We start from the raw sequence: 17,446 nt of genomic DNA, 5'->3' as shown, positions 1-17,446 counted from the left end.
ACTGCAATCTGGTAGGTTTCAAAACTATCATCATATGGTAACATGTGATAAGCGTAGGACTCACAAATGAGCCACCAACATAGCTGGAATTTAAATGTGTAATGTCCCCGTTTTGAAGTAGGATAATAGTTGGACATCCCTCTTGCTACTATTACGAGTAGTATTATTTTTAAATAAATAAAGGGATTATAAGTGAGTGGTGTGGGTCCCACTTGCATCTATTAAAAATAACTAGAAGGGAGAAAGTTCGACATTGAATTTTGGGGTTTTCTTTTGGAGTTGTGCATGAGGAAAAAGAGGGTTGTTCCTTTCTTCATCCACCCCCAAGCAGTGGAGACAAGGCTGACAATTTCTCTAGCTAGGATATTCAAGGGCTAATGCCTTGGGCTACCTTCTTGTGTGGATCTACTTGTGGATTCACCAATTGTTCATTTTTTTAGCTCCATCAAAAAGTAACAGATCTTGGGAAGGAAGTTGCTCAGACGATGAATTTTTATGAGATTTTTATATCTGTATTTACCTCTGTTTACGGCATTGATTTGAAGCTATTTCTTGTACAATTTCCAGATCTGCTCATTATTGCTGAGTGCTAGGAATTTTCATTGGATAAGATCACTTTTGGTGTGCAATAGTTTTGTGATTTCAGTTCAGAGATAATACAGTGGTAACAGCGCAAAGTTCCTACCAGCCTGGGAGGAACTTGGATGCAACCTTACGCTCATAAGAACAATACACAAAGGAATTATTGGGGATGAAAAAGGAGGTCCCTATTACACGTGGCATCCCTATCTCGGTGAGGCCACTCGTCCGGACCGGTAGGCGGCGTTGGAGAGAAACATCCCGCCAGGAAGCATCCCCGGTTCTGACTCACGTCAGCCCTGCTTCCCTCCCCGAGAGGGAGTTCTCCAGACCTCCTAGCGTCTCTCCCAAGAAAGCCCCTGGCATCCCATCGCCATCACGCATTGTCACCACCAGTATCTGTACCAAAACCCGCCACCACCGTACAAGGACCTGCATCTGCCAGCTTCCACAGATCTCCTATCCCATCGTTTCATCTTCCAGGATCGTATGCGCGTGCACTGCCACGCCGACATCTCCAGCGATATATGCGGTCCACGTCACCACCACTTCTCGCTCAGGAAACCGGCCAATAAAGGGGAAACCCCCCACTCAAGGAAAAAGAATCCACTGGAGGCCAGGGAGAGACCTTTGACATTCATACATGAGGAGCACACACCAAGAACTCACCCCATACCCCTTTGGTAAGACACACCCTAAGGTGCACAGATCCGCCTGGGATTCCCAACGTTTTCATCGCCCTTGCTCCGTTCAGTTCTCCTTTCTCCTGATGCCTCGGTCTGACTTGAGTGTCGAAGGGTTCCCCCGCAGTTCCGACTCCGGATGGTCCTTAACCTTTGGGCTATGGACGCAGGTCACAGGTTGAGTCGACCCGCCGTGCAAAGCCCAAAGAGAGGCAGGACCGCAACATGACCCTTCACATCCAGGTATAGATTCGGGCAGCATCAGGAATAAATTCCAACACTAATCCCGAGCTTCGATTGGGAGAAAGTTCTGCTCCTGCAACTAGAGGTTATGCAACAGAAATATGACCGAACAGAAGTTTGAGGCATTGCTGAAATTATTGGCCAAGATAGCTGACAAGCTCGATCAGGCTGGAGGCCCTGGCTACAACATAATCAAGAAGAACCTTTGATATACAGGGGCTGCACAGGATCAAAGGAGTGAGAGGTTTGTCAGGTACACTCATTCTCCATTGCCTAGGCTTACAAAACCCATGTTTTTGCAAAGGCACGTTTCTTAGGCACACCAGGTGTAACGAATTGGATACCATATTTACGGATCATCAAAGCAAATCTAAATACTTCAACAATGCAATCACCTTTGAAAGTTATTTGGAGATACTGGGAAAAAAGATTGGAAGAAGCAACATGTATGATGAGAAGGGAAAGTTATAATAGAGAATGCATGTGCAATGTTTGATGGGAGGGTTGGTATGTCGGCTAAAGCTTGGCTGCAGAAGTTATAGACCTATTTCACTCAGCCCTGCGGACGAGGACGCAGTTCATTATGCAACCCTATACCCTTAAGGGTTTTGCATACCATTGGTGGTCTATGGGCTTAATACACAAGGTCATGGCGAGGTTTGCACCTTCGATGAATTCAGTCAGGGGGACTTGGCAGATTTGAGAGAAGTGATGAAGAATTATTTAGAGGTCTGACCACTCTTAAGCAAAGGATTATCGTGGACAAGTATGTAGAGGACTTTTAGAAAATTTCCGTTATAGCATCAAACATAGTTGTCAACCCGTGACTCGACTCGTGACTCGTAAGAGATTTTGACAAGAACAAAAATTTAATTGAAAAAAATTATAATTATATTATATACATGGTTTTAAATTTCGGCCGAAATCGAACTCAAACACACCTGAAATGGTACTTTATTTCCACCGAAATTTTGAAATTTCATTTTTTTTTCCGAATTTTCGTCCAAAATTCAACCAAAATAATAAATAAAATATTATTTTTAATATGCCGTCTGATTTCAGCCAAAATTTTGGCTTCGGTGAGAGGTCCGAAACCGGTACCGAAACCGAAATTTAAAACCAAGATTATATATCAAAAGATGAAGGCATGAAGCACATAAAGAGCTGTGAAAAAGGTTATTACATTTCCCAAAAGGCTCTCAGGAGCCAATGAAAGAAGAAAGACAGCTGGGTTTGTGCAAATATCAAAATGGTTGTGTTGATAACATTTCCCTTGTAAATTTGTAATTTGTAAAAGGGAAATGTTATCAGCACAACCAAGTTTTGATATTTTCACTAAGGCAGCTTGTCTTTTAGCTTTTAAAGAGGTACCAAAAGGTTATTACAATTTCGAAAAAGTTCGCACAAGACAATTAAAACAGAAAAGACAAGATGGGTCTGCGCAATTAATGATCCATGGTTGTGCTGATCTCATTTCCCTTTGTAAAATTCTGGATTGTACAAGCTTAAACATGAAGTTTATAAAGGGAATTGCAAGGGACCATCATGAATAAGACAAAATCTATTGCATGAGAGAGCAAACACCTCATGAATAAGACAAAATCTGTTGCATGAGAGAGTAGACACCTCATTTCAGTCGGATTTCGTTTGAAACTTTTCATTCCGCTACGAGGGGAATTTTTTTTAATAGTTAAAAATATGAAAAAATCAGAAATTGCTAGAAAAATATAAGGACCAATTAAATGAACCAAATATGTATATGATCCAACATTTACTTGAAGGAAAATCACTATCAGCTGAAATGCCTGTGTTGACCAGTGAGTTGACCATTGCCTGACAAGATGAAAAAATTTTAGAGGCCAAATTATGAGATTTTTATTTACCGAACTTTTGGGATTTAATACTGTTTGGACATAATAGAATTTATGAATTTTTAAAATTGGAAAAATATCCCATCGTTTGGAAGTTAAGATTTAGACCCGACACATTTTTTTTTGAATTTTGTACTAGAAATGGAAAGTTGACTTTTTATTCTTTTAGATTTTGGTCTTGAAACTATTTTTAATAGATTCAAATGGGGGGTGGGGGGGGTATTCCATTATTCACCTGTAAATCTTAAGCAATAAAAATAGTAAAGACTGTTGAGAGAGGAGAACGGACAAAATGAGAGAATTAGTGAGTTGGAGATGAGCTCCCCTCACTTATGTATTTATATAAAAGAGAGCAAGAGTACAAAGACCATATTGCCCGTCTGCTCATATACACTTCTAACACTCTCCCTCAACCTGGAAGGTAGATATCATACATTCCTAGCTTGTTACAAATATCATTTAGCTTAGCTTTACCCAAAGACTTGGTAAAAACATCAGCTAGCTGATCCACTGATCGAGTGAAGGAAACCCATATCTTGCCCTTTTGTATTCTCTAACGTATGAAATGACATTCTATCTCCATGTGCTTGGTTCTCTCATGAAAGACAAGATTGGTAGCAATATGAATAGCAGCCTTATTGTCATAATAAAGCTGAGCTGGGGATGATGAAGAGAAACAAATCTCAGATAGGAGAGAATGCAACCAAATAAGCTCTCCACTTCTATGTGACATGACTCGATATTCTGCTTCTGCGCTGGACTTGTAAACTGTCCTGTTTCTCACTTCACCATGACAATAAGTTACCCCCAACAAAGGTACAATAGACAATGGTGTATCTTCTATCTGCTAGTGACCCGCCCAATCTGCATCACAAAATCTTTCCAACTTCTCATGTCCATGCTTCTTGAATAGCAAGCCTTTCCTTGGCGTGCTTTTCAGGTAGCGAAGAATCTGAATCACGGCTGCCCAGTGGGAGGTACGTGGCGTGCTCATAAACTAGCTAACTAGTCCCACTGCATATGAGATATGTGGGCGAGTAACTGTGAGATAAATAAGCTTTCCAACTAGTCGTCGGAACCTGCCAGGGTCATCAATCAAGTCTCTCTCATCTGAAAGCAGCTTTGTATTTGGGTCCATGGGGACAACAGCTGGTTTCATACACATAGAACCTATCTTATCCAACAGATCTAGCACACACTTCCTCTGCGAGAGGGAGGGACTACTACCATAATAAGTTACCTCAATCCCCAGAAAATATCTTAGACGCCCAATGTCTTTTGTGGAAAATTCTTTCTGTAGGAAGGCTTTCAACCTCTGTATGCCAGCTGTGTCACTCCTTGTATTGATAATGTCATCCACATAGACTATGAGAAGGACATGTCCAGCATCAAAACGGCGACTAAAAACAGAGTGATCAATTGCACGTTGCTTCATGTCAAATAGCATGATAACATCACTGAATCTCCCAAATGAAGCTCTAAGAGATTGTTAGAGCCCATATAGAGATTTGCGAAGTTTGCACACTGAGGAGGACATCTCCTCCTAAGCAACATACCCAGGAGGTTGCTCCATATAGACCTCCTCAGTTAAGTCGCCATGGAGAAAGGCATTTTTACCATCAAGCTGATATAAAGGCCATCCTCGGTTGACAGCGAGGGAGATAAACACTCTCACAAACAGAATGTTGGCAATTGGGGAGAAAGTATCTGTGCAGTGAACCCCGAATGTCTGTGTATACCCCTTGGCAACTAAGCGCGCCTTAAGGTGCTTAATGGTCCTATCTGGCAAGTATTTGATGGCAAAGACCCAACGATAGCCAACTGGCTGAGCACCATGAGGGAGAAAGACCAAATCCCAAGTATGATTGGCCTGAATAGTGGCAATCTCAATGTCCATAGCAGCACGCCAACCGGGGTGAGCAATACCCTCATGTATAGACCTGGGCAAAGAAACAAAAGACAAGGACAAGACAAAACTACGAAACGAGGGGGTGAGATGATCAAAAGAAACAACAAAGGAAATCAGATGTGCAGTGGTACGGGAATGCGTACGTGAAGCAATATGTGAATCTAAAGTGTTAGATAATCATTATGTGTGTGTATGTTGCCAAAGGGCATATTGGTCATTGTATCTTCTCTATTTATATAAATACATTAGTTGGGGGGGGAGGGGGGTGAATACCCCAACTCACTCATTCGCTCATCTTCTTCTCCTCTACTTCTCTTAACATGGTATCAGAGCCTGGGGTTGTGGTACTCTAGGGACCCACATTGAGGACCACCATCCTCATCTTCTTCCTCCCCAAATCCTAACCCTAACCCTCTCCCTGCATCTTCGAGCCCCCTCTTCCTTGCACCTCACCTTGCACCCCTCCCAGCCCCCTCCCCTGCCTTCGCAACCTCCTAGACCTCTCTCCCTGCACTTGCCCGCTTCCTTCCCTTCGCCCCCTCCCAGCCCCCTCCCTGCACTCGCCCCCTTCCCCCTTTCCCTGCGCTCACAAGGCTCCCAGCTCCCCTTCCCTCCCTTCGCACCATCCCAGCCCCCCTCCTTGCACTCGCCTCCTCCCAAACCCCTCTTTCCTGCCCTTGCACCCCTCCCAACCCCCGTTCCCTCCCAGACCCCCTCGCTGTCCTCGCACCCTCCCAAACCCCCGTTCCCTACCCTCGCAACCATGCTAGCCCCCTTCCCAACCCTCTCCCTCCATTTCCGCCACCTCTCTCCCTCCATTTTAGTCTCTCTCGCCCCCTCGCCCCCTCTTCCCCTCTACCACACCCTTGGCCCCTTGTCCCACCGTTCTAGACCCCACCAACATCCTCTTCTCTCCCTCGTTAACCTTCCCCGTCTCTCTGTAATGGCCCTTTTCACAGTTGGAATGGAGAGGGGTATGTTGGCCACCTTAGGTTGGTTCCTTTCTTCTTCACATGGGCATGATTGCATAAATTCAAAGACCCAACACATAGACGAGAAAACCACTGTTGAATTTGATTCCCATATCCATTAAACTCAATGTTGCTTGGAAAATTACAAATTACATGGACAATGTCACGTTGATTTAATGGTCACATAATATCAACACATTCCATGATTGATATTTACACAGTTTCACATCAAAATACATGAAATAACATACATTGGGAATTGCATTGATCATCCGTCATTCTTAGTAGCAATTGGACTGATACAAACAAATAAGGTGGAGGGGGATATGAAGGGAATGGTGGAGAGGGGGGGGATGATTGGGTAGTGTTTGGAGATGAGGATGCTCACAGCACTTTGCTCACATGGGAAGTAGATGATGCTCACTGCACCGGCTGCAAGAGGAGAAAGAACACACTGTTCTATTCATTCCCCTCACCAACATGCACAACTTCACTAGCTGTGTGATGTTTTTGGTTATCAAAGAAACACAGTTGAAAATTTGCATAATACTCTCATCCTTCACCATTTGTTACTTATAGCCTAATTACACCTAGCCCAAAACATATGGGTGTCTTTATCAATTCGATCCCCTTCTTTAGAAAATAAGTGCTGCTCATGGATGGACACACCGGGTGCCACTATCATTTCAGGTCCATGATGAAATTGGCCAAAGAAGCCCTTGCATGATCATGTACTTCTTGACCCAATGCAACAAACACGTTCAACTCACACATACATTGGTGCCAATATCATTTCTTCCCCAATGAAGAAATATTACAAAATATGTCCCATCTCTTGGCCTCTTTGGACACTAGATGGCCCGTGAACCCACATCCTAGAGAGAGATTCCCACTCCAATGTCCCCACAAGTGGGCCACTTCAATATGATCCAACCGCACGAAAGATGCTCAAATACACAAAAAGGGCCCAACACAGCCCGATCCTTACACATCCACCCGGTCCACAACACTTGATCAATGTTCTTAAAAAGGAACATCACCGTTTTGCCCCAGATAGCATACCGTTTGGCCTCAGATAAAAGTTGGGGTTTCGCGATGAGAGGGAAAGGGGGTATCAGCTATGTGAGGGTGGCGGAGAAGGTTTTGATACCATGTTAACAAAAGGTTTAGAGAGAAAAATGAATGAGTTACGGTTAATCTCCACCTGACTCATATCTTTATACTAAAACATTAAGGAATGTACAAAGTCCTAAATGCCCTTAGGCAAGTCACATATTCCAACATGTATGAATGATGTGATATGATAAAAGGTTATGTTCGATTTAGAGGACGTAATTTCTAAAAATCAGCACACAAAACAGTGGTATTAGGGACTGTTTTGTGTGATATTGTTCACGTACATGTTATAAAAAGGATATGTACATCCTACATGAAAGATACAATATATATAAGCCATAAATATGCGTTTTAGCGATATTTTCAATCAAAATCAGCACCAATAAAGGGCTGGAAATTCGTTTTAAATTTATTTTTACAAGGAATTAGATTCATAGTAATGTAACTACGTGCTATACTAATTATTTTATGTAAAAATCGATTTTCATAAGTGAAGCTTTATTCTTCAATTAGAGTCTTTTGAGAATATATACGAAAGTGATTATATTTCTATGTTTTGATTGGCTTTATAATAAAAGAAATATACATAATAAATACGATATAAATATGAAGGTGATTTTTACGGTAAAAGGTATTCCTTAAGTTTATTCATAGTAATAACTTAGGATAAATAATAAAAAGGGAGAATAAATAGGATTGAGAAGAAATAAATTAAGTTAGCACAAAATTGTAACACTTGGAAGAATCAATTTACACTTTGATATGTAATACTTACAGGTTCCTTTCCGATTGGTACATAGAGCTTCACATCTCATTCTACACTCAAACTATAAGGCAAGTCATGACTGACTTTTATAATATTAGTTACAATTATGATTTCTGTGATTATATTTCTGTTTCCTACGCTTATTCGCATTCTTTTTGCAGCTATATCATTCAATTAACTGATTATCCCCGTAGAACTTCCTGTGGTAGGACTTTTTATTTTTAGGCCATAATCAATATACACGGTGTTTATTATTAATATTACGCCTCATACTAAAAGTGCAAGAAGGTCATAGAACTACGTGTGGCCACTTACCGATGGGTTTGTGATGATTTCCATCGTGTATATACTTATGAGGAGATCGATATGACCCATATACCTCGTCGAGATGACATGATACTTCCTGTAATAAACCTGTCTATATGTACTCCGTATGATTGAGGCTCTCTTATATGATTCCATGATTTGCCATCTTTAGTATATTCCTTGACATTCTCAGATGCGTATTGGTATTGTTTATCCTTAGCAATAAATCTTATAATTCTTATTGCTTTTCCTTATCACATATGAATGCCATGAGAAACATCTTTACAATGCAGATTTTCATTCTTGTCACTTAGGATGGGAGAGAGAACACATATGATTTCTGTTGGAAAAGACTTATCGTCATGCCCGATGGAAGTGTAGTCGTTTTTATTCATTTTAGATATTGAGTTTTAGTCATGAATTCAACTATTATTTTATTTTAGTTCATAGTTTGATATTAGCAGTTAAGATAAACCATGTAATAGACATTCAGTTAATGTAATAGAATTGTTTAGTTGTTGTTTCCCTTTTTGGTGTAGCGATTCAGATTTTGGAATTTTAGAATTTGAAGAAAAAAAATTATGTCTAAAAAATTTGCCCCAAATCCGGGTCGTTACAGTTGGTATCAAAGCTTAGGCTGTAGGTCCCTAGGGCTAGTATCTAGCAAAGTTGTGAGATAGGTAAAACTAGGCAAGGAGCACATAGGATTGATGCAATAAATTCATGTGTACTACAGGCACATGAGTCAATTGTGTTGTAAGAACCACGTAACAAACTCACGTGCATGGGGGACGCCTGGTTCGACATGTGAGCGAGTATGTCGGCAGAAGCCAAGAAAGCTAGTTGTGAGCTCCAAAGGCAATATTAGTCGTCTCACATAAATCCAGAGTGTCATACCGTTCTATGTGCCAACGAAAATATTGGGCCCTAAATGGGGAGGATCGTATGATCCCACATAATAAAGTGAGATGTCTTAGGTTTGAAGAAAAATTGATACGTTGTGAGTCTTGGGTACGTCTTAGGAAATGGTAGTTGGTTGGACTTAATAAAATCTATGCACCTACCTCATGATTCACATAATACACTTAAAGGAAAACACAACACCAACATATATTTCCTGATCACATTTGAAAACACAAATAATGGACGAAACCATATCATAATACGTTGTCTGTTCATAACTTAAATAAACCTCCCTCATGATATTCATAATACACTGAAAATAAAAACAACACCAATGCATGTCAATTACTTTCACTCAACACAAATAATCGACCAAAGACATAAAGAACTCACAAACTTCATATTATGTTGTCTATTTAATTAGAAAAATTTTCCTTCAACTTATAAATTGTATTTAACTTAGAGATTTTCAAAGTTGTTGGAGAGGTACACTCCCTTTTCATTGTATTCTTTGCATATCACCTTAGTGTTGTAACTTTAATATATGAATACTGTTAAGGGAATTTAGGGCCTATAAGAAGGTAGAATGTTAAAGACCCGGCCCCACAAGGGCCTAGAAAGTTAATAACCTTAATTACATCTGAACCGTAGATCCCCCCAGACCAAAAATCACAACAGTGTATTTTTGTTTTTTTTAGTATAACCAATTTTTGGGGCATCAAATCTTGTCCGTTCGACATATTTTGGTCCCATCTAACGGACGCAAGATTTAGCGATTCGGACGTGATTTGAGCAAGTTATGACATTTTTTCTATTAAGGTTAGGCATAGTTACGAGTTTTGTCTTATTAGACAATTTTTGGGTTTTTATTTTTATTTAAAACTTTAGTTTAGTTATTAAATTTGATAAGTACACCCTTAGGGAGTTTTAATAAAGATGGACTCTTGCTAATTGTGGAAAACTTATATTAGGAAACTAACTTCTAATATTAAATCTAATTGGGAAACCTACTTTAAGCACAAAACTCATTAGCTATTAAAAATCCAAAACATGGGCCTTTTGCAACCCTACTTGTGCACACCAAGAGAGAGAGAGAGAGAGAGAAGAAAAAAAAAGGAAAAGAAAAGGAAAGGAGAAGAAAAGGAGAAGAATTGGTGCTTTTCATCGTTTTGGGTTTTCGTCTTCGAGTAAGTGCCTGAAAATCCTATTTTTCATATTTTTCATTCGATTTGGGTATAATTATTCTCATTTGATCTTGATTTAATTAAAGTAAGGTTTTTAACTAGGTTTCTTGATTTTTATGATATTCTTTTTAATCAAGAACAATGTATTGATTTTCCTTTTGAAGTTTTGTGCCTTAAATCTATTTATAATAATTTTCTTACGTAAGACTCCACTAGGAGTAACCCAAAGTGTTAAGGGACTTGTTTTTATCAATCTAGCTGTGATTTTATAAAGGATTTTTCACTGATTTTAATTGAAATCAGCTTGTATAAGGGACTGTTTTTCCAAAATTTTGGTGTCTAATTGACATATGATGTGGGCATATTGTTGTGTATGAATGATGTGATATGATAAAAGGTTATGTTCGATTTAGAGGACGTAATTTCTCAAAATCAGCACACAAAACAGTGGTATTTGGGACTGTTTTGTGTGATATTTTTCACGTACATGTTATAAAAAGGATATGTACATCCTACATGAAAGATATGATATATATAAGCCATATATATGCATTTTAGCGATATTTTCAATCAAAATCAGCACCAATAAAGGGCTGGAAATTCGTTTTAAATTTATTTTTACAAGAAATTAGATTCATAGTAATGTAACTACGTGCTATACTAATTATTTTATGTAAAAATCGATTTTCATAAGTGAAACTTTATTCTTCAATTAGAGTCTTTTGAGAACTTATACGAAGTGATTATATTTCTATGTTTTGATTGGCTTTATAATAAAAGAGATATACATAATAAATACGATATAAATATGAAGGTGATTTTTACGGTAAAAGATATTACTTAAGTTTATTCATAGTAATAACTTAGGATAAATAATAAAAAGGGAGAATAAATAGGATTGAGAAGAAATAAATTAAGTTAGCAAAGAAATTGTAACACTTGGAAGAATCAATTTACACTTTGATATGTAATACTTACAGGTTCCTTTCCGATTGGTACATAGAGCTTCACTTCTCATTCTACACTCAAACTATAAGGCAAGTGATGACTGACTTTTGTAATATTAGTTACAATTATGATTTCTGTGATTATATTTCTGTTTCCTATGCTTATTTGCATTCTTTTTACAGCTATATCATTAAATTAACCGATTATTCCCGTAGAATTTCCTGTGGTAGGACTTTTTATTTTTAGGCCATAATCTATATACATGGTGTTTTTGTTTATTATTAATATTACGCCTCGTACTAAAAGTGAGAGAAGGTCATAGAACTATGTGTGGCCACCTAGAAAGCACAGGTACTCTCCCAGGGCTCCCGTACCTGACACGTATGGGGTGCGCCCCGGGTACGTCCTGGGTACGTACACCAAATTTGTTTAAAAAACAAACCCCAATTTTGGTTGCTGGGTGCGTGTCGGGTGCATTTAGGGTGCGCACCCACGCGTACCCGACACCTCCTGCTTTAAGTAAATGTCTTTACTATTTTATTGTCCATTTACTTAAGATTTACATGTAAATAACGGAATACACCCCATTTGGATTTGTTAAAAATAGTTTCAAGACCTAAATCTAAAAGGAAAAAAAGTCAACTCTCCTGTTCTAGTACAAAATCTGAATAAAAAGGGTCAGGTCAAAATTTTAACTTTCGTAAATTCCAAACGGTGGGGTATTTTTCAAATTTTAAAAAATCTTAAAATCTCATGTCCAAACATTATTAAATCCCAAAAGTCTGGTATAAAAAATCTCATAATTTTGTCTCTAAAAATTATTCATCTTATCAGGCACTGGTTAACACACTGGCGACAGACTTTTTCTCTAATGAATGATGTATCACTTATGAAATGAAGAGTAATATTAGAATTTTTCATTGTAGTGACGTTATTGTTATTTGATTGCTGTCCAATTTTTTTTTTTTTTTATAAATATTAAATAAATTATTATATTCGGTGTACCCGAACGTACCAGCACCCGGATTTTTTGAAAAATCACGTACCCACGTACCCGTGTCGTGTGGTACCCCCGTACCGTACCCCCTTACCGACGGGTTTGTGATGATTTCCATCGTGTATATACTTATGAGGAGATAGATATGACCCATATACCTCGTCGAGATGACATGATACTTCCTGTAATAAACTTGTCTATATGTACTCCATATGATTGAGGCTCTCTTATATGATTCCATGATTTGCCATCTTTTAGTATATTCCTTGATATTCTCACATGCGTATTGAAATTGTTTATCCTTAACAATAAATCTTATAATTCTTATTGCTTTTCCTTATCACATGTGAACGCCATGAGAAACATCTTTATAATGCAGATTTTCATTCTTGTCACTTTTATTATCCAAGCCAGTCACATGAGCTTGCTGTTTGACTTAGATTATTTTCCAGACTTTGTAGGTGAGGAACATTCAGGGGCCTTTGTCGATGAACAGGTCTAGGTGACAATTAGGATGGGAGAGAGAACTCGTAGGATTTCTTTTTGAGAAAGACTTATCGTCATGCTCGATGGAAGTGTAGTTGTTTTTATTCGTTTTAGATATTGAGTTTGTCATGGATTTAACTATTATTTTATTTCAGTTCATAGTTTGATATTAGCAGTTTAGATAAATCATGTAAGAGACATTCAGTTAATGTAATAGAATTGTTTAGTTGTTGTTTCCCTTTTTGGGGTAGCAATTTAGATTTTGGGATTTTAGAATTTGAAAAAAAAAATTATGTCTAAAAAATTTGCCCCAAATCCGAGTCGTTACAGCAGATGAACAAACATAGAACAACAACATGGGAAAGACGCCGTCGTAAAGTTTGAGTTAGTGTTGAGAAAGACGATTCCGTCACATCCTGTAGTAGTAAGTGATTTTTTTATTTTCAAGAATTGTAGTTATAGAATTTTTCAGTCTCATAGAATTAATATGGTGAGTTTTATCTTGTTCCTTTTGTAATGTGTCAGCTTATTTCCCTTATTAGGGTAGCGATTCGGATTTTGGGATTTGTAAAAAAAAATATGTTTAAAAATCTGCCCCAAATCCGGGTCATTACAATTCCCGAATGACATGTTGTATTTATTAAATGATAGATCTGAAGTCTTTACTACTTTTCACACTCAATACTCTTTTTCTCTGAAATGTTTACGCACAGATAACGCTAGAGAGTACACCACCCATGTTCTTTAGGATTTCCTCGCCTCTCATGGCGTCCTTCATCAGTCCTCTCTTGCTTACACCTCCCAGCAGAACGGTGTAGCTAAGAGGAAGTTGAGGTATTTACTTGATATGGCTCACACCATGCTCTTTCAGATGCATGTTCCCAAATTGTATTGGAGCGACGCTATACTTACGGCTAGTTTCTTAGCCACCCGTCTACCCTCTTCAGTCCTAGGCTGTCATTCTCCCTTCTCGGTCCTACATCCTTAGGGCAACCCCTTTCCCCTTACTCTACAGGTATTTGGTTGTGTCTCCTTTGTTCACAACCTTACCCTGGGTTTGGATAAGTTAGACCCCCGGGTTGAGCGTTATACCTTTCTGGGAACTCTCGTACCCAGAAGGGTTACAAATATTACAGCCTTAGACTTCGTTGCCTTTTTGTATCAGCCGATTTTACCTTCTTTGAGTCTCTTCCCTTCTTTTCCCCTCCTTCTGCGAATGTACCTCCTCCTTCTCCTTTCTGTCTCCCTCTTCCTTCTCTGGTTCTTCCTGACCCAGTTTCTCTACCTCTTCCTCCTTCCTTAGGTCCCTATCCATTCTCTTATCTCGGATTCTCCTTCTTCCCACGTTTCAGCAGTTCCTCCTCCGCCTGATACTGTGAGTCTATTAGCGGCATCAAAACACAGATCCTCCTCCTCCTCTCTCGAGCCGTCGTCTCTTCAGCCGGAGATACCGGCTTCTACCTCTCAGGTATCTTCTTCTTCTTCTTCTAATGTAGCTGTAGATGTAGCTGTAGATGCCCCTATTGCCTCACGCACTACTGCTCATCCTATTTCATCTTATGTTTCTTATGATCATCTTACCCCGTCCTTTCATACCTTTGTCTCCTTTGTCTTCTGTTTCCTTGCCTAAGTCTGTGCAGGAGACTCTTGCTCATCCTGGGTGGTGTGCTGCTATGGACAGTGAGATGGTCGTTCTCCAGGCCAATCATACTTGGGATATAGTTTCTCGTCCCCTGGTGCTCATCATGTGGGCTGTAGATGGGTATATGCCATCAAATATTTTCCAAATGGGACGGTTGAGCACCTTAAGGCACGCTTGGTTGCCAACGGATACACGCAGACCTTTGGGATTGACTACCATGAGACCTTCTCTCTTGTTGCCAATATTCCATCACTGCGCGTCTTTATTTCTCTTGCAGTCAATCATGACAGGCCACTGTATTAGCTAGACGTCAAAAATGTCTTCCTCCATGGAGATTTGGCTGAGGAGGTGTACATGGAGCAACCTCCTGCAGTTATGTTGCTCAGGGGGAGATGTCCTCCACAGTATGTAGGCTTCGCAAATTATTGTACGGTCTCAAACAGTTCCCTCGAGCCTGGTTTGGACGGTTCAGTGAGGCCCTCATGAGATATGGCATGAGGCAGTGTGCAGTTGACCATTCAGTGTTCAGCCATCAGTCAGGTACTGGTCATGTTCTCCTTATAATGTATGTGGATGACATTATTATCACAGGGAGTGACAACAATGTCATCCACATACAGAGGGTGACATCGACGGAAACATATAGGCGCCGCAGTCGAGGACTATAACGTCGATAACCCTTCTGGGTGCGAGAATACCCCAGAAAGACATCTCTCCGCCCGAGAATCCAATTTATCCGGGCCTGGTGAGAGGTTGTGAACAAAACAGACATAATCAAAGACACGTGAAGCGAGGGAAAGGGATCCCTCTGAGGATGTAAGATCGACAAAGGGGAAGAACCATCTAAAACTGAAGATGGAAGTCTATTAGCCAGGAAACCGGTTGTAAGGATGGCATCGCTCCAATAAGGTTTTGGAACCCGCATATGAAAAAGGAGAGTGCGTGCCATATCCAGAAAGTACCGTAGTTTCCTCTCTGATAGACCATTTTGCTGAAGGGTGTAGGCATAAGAGGACTGATGAACAATGCCGTGGGTGGATAAAAAATTGGGAAAGTCAGCAGAGAAATACTCCCTAGCATTATCAGTGCGCGGACATTTAATAGTACAATCATATTAGTTAGTGATGTCAGCATGAAATGTGCGAAAAGCATGAAAGACCTCAGAGCGCTCTTTAAGTAAAAATAACCAAGTCATATGAAAGAAATCATCCACAAAAATGATAAAATATCTATATCCAGAAAGAGACATGGCCCGCGAGGACATCCATACATCTGAATGCATCAAATCAAAAGGACGCGAGACTCTAGTAACAACTCTAGAGGGAAAAGACACACGGCAGTGCATCCCAAGTTCACATGACTCGTAGTGAAAAGGTTGAACAGAAGAAGAAATAACCGATGACTGTCGAAACTTCTGGATAGATGGGTGGCAAAGACGACAATGCCACAAATAACCTTAATTAAATCTTGACCGTAGATCCCTAAACCAAAAATCAATGTGTATTTTAGTTTTTTTAGTATAACCAATTTTTGGGGCATCAAATCTTATCCGTTCGACATGATTTTGGCCCCGGTAGATGAGTATTTCGAATACCTATGCAACAAACCCAAGATTTAGCCATTCGGACGTGATTTGAGTAAGTTATTACCATTTTTCTGTTAGGATTAGGCTTGGTTACGAGTTTTGTCTTATTAGGCAACTTTGGGGTTTTTATTTTTATTTAAAAACTTTAGCTTAGTTGTTAAATTTGATAAGTACACTAGGGAGTTTTAATAAAGATGGACTCTTGTTAATTGTGGAAGACTTAGATTAGGAAACTAACTTTTAACATTAAAACTAATTGCGAAACCCACTTTAAGCACAAAACTCATTAGCTATTAAAAACCCAAGAAATGGGCTTTTGCAACCCTACTTGTGCATACCAAGTGAGAGAGAGGAGAGAAAAAAGAAGAAAAGAAAAGGAAAAGGAGAAGAAGAATTGATGATTTTCGTCGTTTTGGGTTTTCGTCTCTGAGTAAGTGCCCGAAAAACCCGTTTTTCATATTTCTTGCTCGAATTGTGAATTTTTTCTGTTATTCGTTCTTCATCTGATCTAATTAGGGTTTCTAGCTATGTTTTCTTGATTTTGTGGTTTTCTTTTAAATCAAGAACCTTGTTTTGAATTTTTCTTTTTAAGATTTTATGCCCCAAATATATAGAAAACATATTTTCTTAATAAAAATATTGTTGATTATAATCTAAAACTTCCAGGGCATTGTTTTTAAAAGACTGGGGCTATGCATGTGATCTTTATATGGTTTTAGGCAGTTTTTCATACAAAATCAGCATGTATTAATATCTGTTTTTCAATTAATTCGTTATATATTTTTCATATGGTGTATACACGTTACTATTCACAAATGTATTTTTCAAAAAATCAGCATATAAAAGGTGATATATGTATTGTTTTGTTTTATCCTTTTACTTATATGTTGTACAAATTATAAGTATGGTCTTATGTGAGATATATGTTATGTATATGATATTTTAAACTTGAGAGGGACTGATTTCTAAGAAAATCAGCAAGTTTTATTACTTTTAAGGACTGATTTTATATGTTTTATTTTATAAAAATTTTATATGGGGTATAAATATTATCTTTCAAAGAGGTAATGTTGTGTATATGTAATCTACAAGCGTTAGGGTGTTGTTTTGATTAAAAATCAGCACTGAAAGTTATAGAAAGATTAAATTCTGATAAAAATTGATAATACGATATAATTACAAAAAAAAACTTCTTTACGATGGAAGGTTATGTTTAGGGTTGTACGTGAGTTCGGTTTAAAAATAAATTTAACGAGG

The 17,446-nt window shown here is 38.8% G+C and overlaps 1 protein-coding gene across 4 annotated transcripts in view; it reads right to left on the bottom strand.

Moving 5' to 3' along the window:
• XK-1 (xylulose kinase-1) overlaps nt 1-17,446 on the bottom strand; it is a 69,925-nt gene that overhangs the window by 2,949 nt on the left and 49,530 nt on the right. The window contains exon 8 of one of the 4 annotated variants that reach the window (XM_077390317.1): nt 576-1,724. The exons of the other annotated variants lie outside the window; for them this stretch is intronic. Coding sequence (XP_077246432.1) covers nt 1,640-1,724 — 85 coding nt within the window. The 3' untranslated portion in view covers nt 576-1,639. Of the gene's footprint in view, nt 1-575; nt 1,725-17,446 lie in introns of those variants that run through there. 4 annotated transcript variants of the gene reach the window in all.

The sequence above is a fragment of the Tasmannia lanceolata genome, unplaced genomic scaffold (assembly GCF_043159265.1).
Source record: "Tasmannia lanceolata isolate RefF3 unplaced genomic scaffold, GAP_Taslan_0.1 ptg000011l, whole genome shotgun sequence".
Classification (NCBI taxonomy): Eukaryota; Viridiplantae; Streptophyta; class Magnoliopsida; order Canellales; family Winteraceae; genus Tasmannia; species Tasmannia lanceolata.
The sequence above is the reverse complement of the archived record's forward strand: the minus strand, read 5'-3'. Positions and strand labels throughout refer to the sequence as shown.